The sequence below is a fragment of the Dipteris shenzhenensis genome, chromosome 10 (genome assembly GCF_047967505.1).
Source record: "Dipteris shenzhenensis isolate YYH24624 ecotype China chromosome 10, Dip_SZ_1.0, whole genome shotgun sequence".
Classification (NCBI taxonomy): domain Eukaryota; kingdom Viridiplantae; phylum Streptophyta; class Polypodiopsida; order Gleicheniales; family Dipteridaceae; genus Dipteris; species Dipteris shenzhenensis.
The window spans coordinates 14848084-14851391 of NC_141605.1; the positions used below are offsets into that span (position 1 = coordinate 14848084).

At 42.2% G+C, this 3308-nt stretch overlaps 1 protein-coding gene across 1 annotated transcript; it reads right to left on the reverse strand.

Annotated features, from left to right (window-relative positions):
- Positions 1-1312: 1312 nt before the first annotated feature.
- LOC147897446 (uncharacterized) lies at positions 1313-2937 on the reverse strand. Its single transcript, XM_087380990.1, has 2 exons — positions 2462-2937; positions 1313-2146 (listed from the first exon to the last, which is right to left on the reverse strand). Exons 1-2 carry the CDS (start codon positions 2724-2726, stop codon positions 1521-1523), a joined length of 891 nt encoding a protein of 296 aa, XP_087237116.1. The 5' UTR covers positions 2727-2937; the 3' UTR covers positions 1313-1520.
- Between the last annotated feature and the right edge of the window lie 371 nt (positions 2938-3308).

The window sequence follows — 3308 nt, forward strand, 5'->3', positions numbered from 1 at the left end:
GCATAAAGAAAAAGAAGAGAGGAGGAGAGAGAAGGAGAAGGAAGACAGAGGGAGGAGAAGGAGAAAAGAGAGAAAAAGAAAAAAGAAAGAGAAGAAAGAAGGAGAGAAAGGGAATGGGTTGCAAGATTAAAGAAGAGGGGAGGAGTTGCAAGGTTAGGATATGCTTTTGAATGTAGAGTACAAAGCATAGACACTTGAGATAATTGCTTAAAATACCAAAATAAAACTCAACACAATACTCCAAAGAGTGAGCTTCATTCCATTATACAAATTGAAAAGCTTCTCTCTCTGTATGTAAAAATTATAAGACATTCTCTCTACATGTAAAACTTACATATAAAAATCACATGTTACAAGTTGCATATAAAACTCGTAATGTAAGAGTTGCATATAGAAGTTACATGTAAAACTTGCATGTAAAACATGCATGTAAGAGTTGCATGTAGAACTCACATGTTACAAGTTGCATGTAAAAGTTGCATATAAAACTCGTAATGTAAGAGTTGCATATAGAAGTTACATGTAAAACTTGCATGTAAAACATGCATGTAAAAGTTAAAAGTAAAACTTACATATAGGACTTGCATGTAAAACATACATGTAAGAGTTGCATGTAAAAGTTGCATTTAAAACTCCCATATAAAAGTTGCATATAAAACTTACATGTAAAATATACAAGTTAGATTTTTAAGAGAAATTATTTCTAACCTTATTCAAGTGCAAGCGAAGCTTTGCCACTACTCTACATACATTTTATACTATTTAAGTCCATGTTGACATAAAGACAATAGCTACATGAGACTAAAAGTTTTATTATAAAAAAAGCAATGTATGAAAGAAGATAGCAATGTATGAAAGAAGATAGATAGCAATCCATAGAGAAAGTATAATACATAAATGCCAACCATGTTCTTTGAGCACTATAACCTAACTAGCTCTAAACTCTAGCCAAAGCAATGCATGAGACATGGAAACTCGACAAGCACGATAGTTAAATTAAAGAACAAATATCGAAGGAAAGAAATGTTATGAGAATAGTTTGGGCCAAAGAGAGCTAGATGGCAACATCATGTGTTAAGGTATGTGGAGGGCGTTCTTGGTTGATTTTCTAGTCTCAATGTAGAGGTTGAATAATTGGACATCTCTTATAAAGAACGTTCTTATTATCTTATCCTCAGTGAATTAGATAATCCTCAGTGAATTGATACACAGTTCTTTAATAGCAAAACAGAAAGGCAAGGACAAGATAGTAACCATTAACTTTGGGCGATAATACCACATTACTCAAAAAGATCACATGAGAGCCAGTTTCCACATTAACGAAACATTCTCCACATGTAGATAAAAGCCTACTGCCTCTGTTCCTCGGTACTTTCTCAAGACAAAGTATCCGAAAACACAAAAATTGTCACAAAGTAAGCTCGACCGGTCAAACGGTAAGTAGTCTTGGACATATCGAACTCTTCCTGATCGAACTGCCGATCCTCTCACCACTCTTGAGGGACTAATTACTCGAATAATCACATTCCGTTGAAGCTGCACGAAGAAGAGAGCGAGTACCTTGCGAGCGACAAACCGCCACCCAGCAGAGAAGCATACACACTGCAGTCTAGTGAGATTGCAACCACTATCTTCATCACAATGGCAGCGACGCTCCAGACCCTCTTCGTGCGCCTTGGAGCTTGCACCACCAGTTCCTTGTTGGATTTTATTTCCTCCATTTCTTCCGCTCTAGGATGCAGAAGCAGGGCCCCCGCAACAAAAATGAAGTCCATAGCAAAGACGATTGCAATCGGCCAACAAAGAGAGTACAGACTTAACGTCTTCCCCCAAGCATCGCCGCACGACTCTAAAGTAGCTCGACCCACTAAGACTACTGCAATGCAAGCTGCGCAGATTAATCGAGGCACTAGAGAATGGTGGATCGAACAGCTCAGCTTCTTGGTGAAACATGATGAACAGCCTTGGCGTGTATTTGAAATACTTGTTGATGGCTGAAATGTTTGAGGACTCTCCGGATTCTGTACATCCGCAGACGTTTTGACAATAGGTTCGCAGCTTTCAGCGTCACAAGACGCCGTATCTCTGCGCCTGTGCTTCAATCCCGATTCTCCCTGGCAGCCTTGCAATGTCGAGCCAGTGTCTTCTGCAGAGAAAAGATCGATTGGAACAACACAGTTCGCAGTGAGATGAAGAACAATGCAGATGTCACATTTTCATTCTATCAGAATGCATGCCTAGTGGAATTCTCTGTGCTTGTGGTAGCTCTATCATCTCAAGTCAACCGAAGGCATGCAAAAGTGCGTTCAAAAGCCCAAAAGGACACAAACGCAGTCGAGCTATGGAATGTTCTGGCCCGAAAACAATTGCAAGAGATTCCGTCAGCTCGTGCGAGCGCGACAGTGAAAACAGAGGCCCATAAAAGAGAAAGCTCAGATAGCTTCGCAAGTAGAAAACATACCCAAGGCCTTCTTGCCACTCTCATCAGAATATCCATCCGATGTGTTCTTTTCGAACGCCAAGGACCGTGAGACGTCGGACTTGCGAGGTTGGGAACCTGGTTCTACCTCGAGGAAAACACTCGAGGGTGAGGAGAGAGGAGTACTCTTGCCCTCTCCAGTGATATAAGCCAATCGTTCAGAGCTCCTGGCGAGGATCCTCTTGCGTCGGGCATCTCTGGCCTCCCTTATCTTGGATGCATGGTCGGACTCCTTGGCAGGCTGCATCTTTGTTCCAAGCTGGAACCTCGAATTATCACAGCAACGTAGGAGCTGCTTCTTCGCAGTATTCTTGTTCTATTCCCCCTCCTTAATCAAGCAGCACTATCCCAGCAAATCGATCTGAGCCGATAGAGGTACCTCGCAGTTACCTCCAAAAGCTTCGTCTCGTGCTCACCAGAGAACAAAGCAAGTCAAATTTCAAAATGAACAAGGGACAGTGCACCCATCGGATGATTCGGATGGTTGGAGTCGTTGCGCATCCTTTGACGGATCTAGATCGACAATAAACAACTGGGTCAATCAATGAGGACTGACCGAATCCACAATAAACAACTAGCTTAATCAATACCGATTTGAAAAGTTCAGGGTAGAGTTGGAAGCTGGGATCTTATTAAGAAGGAAAACTGCTCGTGATGGGGGAGATGGTGATCTGACAACTACTGAGGAGGGCGCGCTTGCTGGGGGAAGCAATGGCAGGCAGGATGTCATGTAGCGCAGTTAGCACGAGAGCTCCCTTTGATACCATTCAATACAGTCTTGTACGTCGCCACCTACCATGCAGCGGCGTAGCCGTTCATCTATACGAGA

Excerpts from the sequence above, each read along its gene's own strand:
- LOC147897446 (XM_087380990.1), bottom strand. The coding sequence starts at position 2,726 with ATGCAGCCTGCCAAGGAGTCCGACCATGCATCCAAGATAAGGGAGGCC. Across the intron at positions 2,147-2,461 it reads GAGTGGCAAGAAGGCCTTGG|AAGACACTGGCTCGACATTG; the intron begins GTATGTTTTCTA and ends TTTTCTCTGCAG.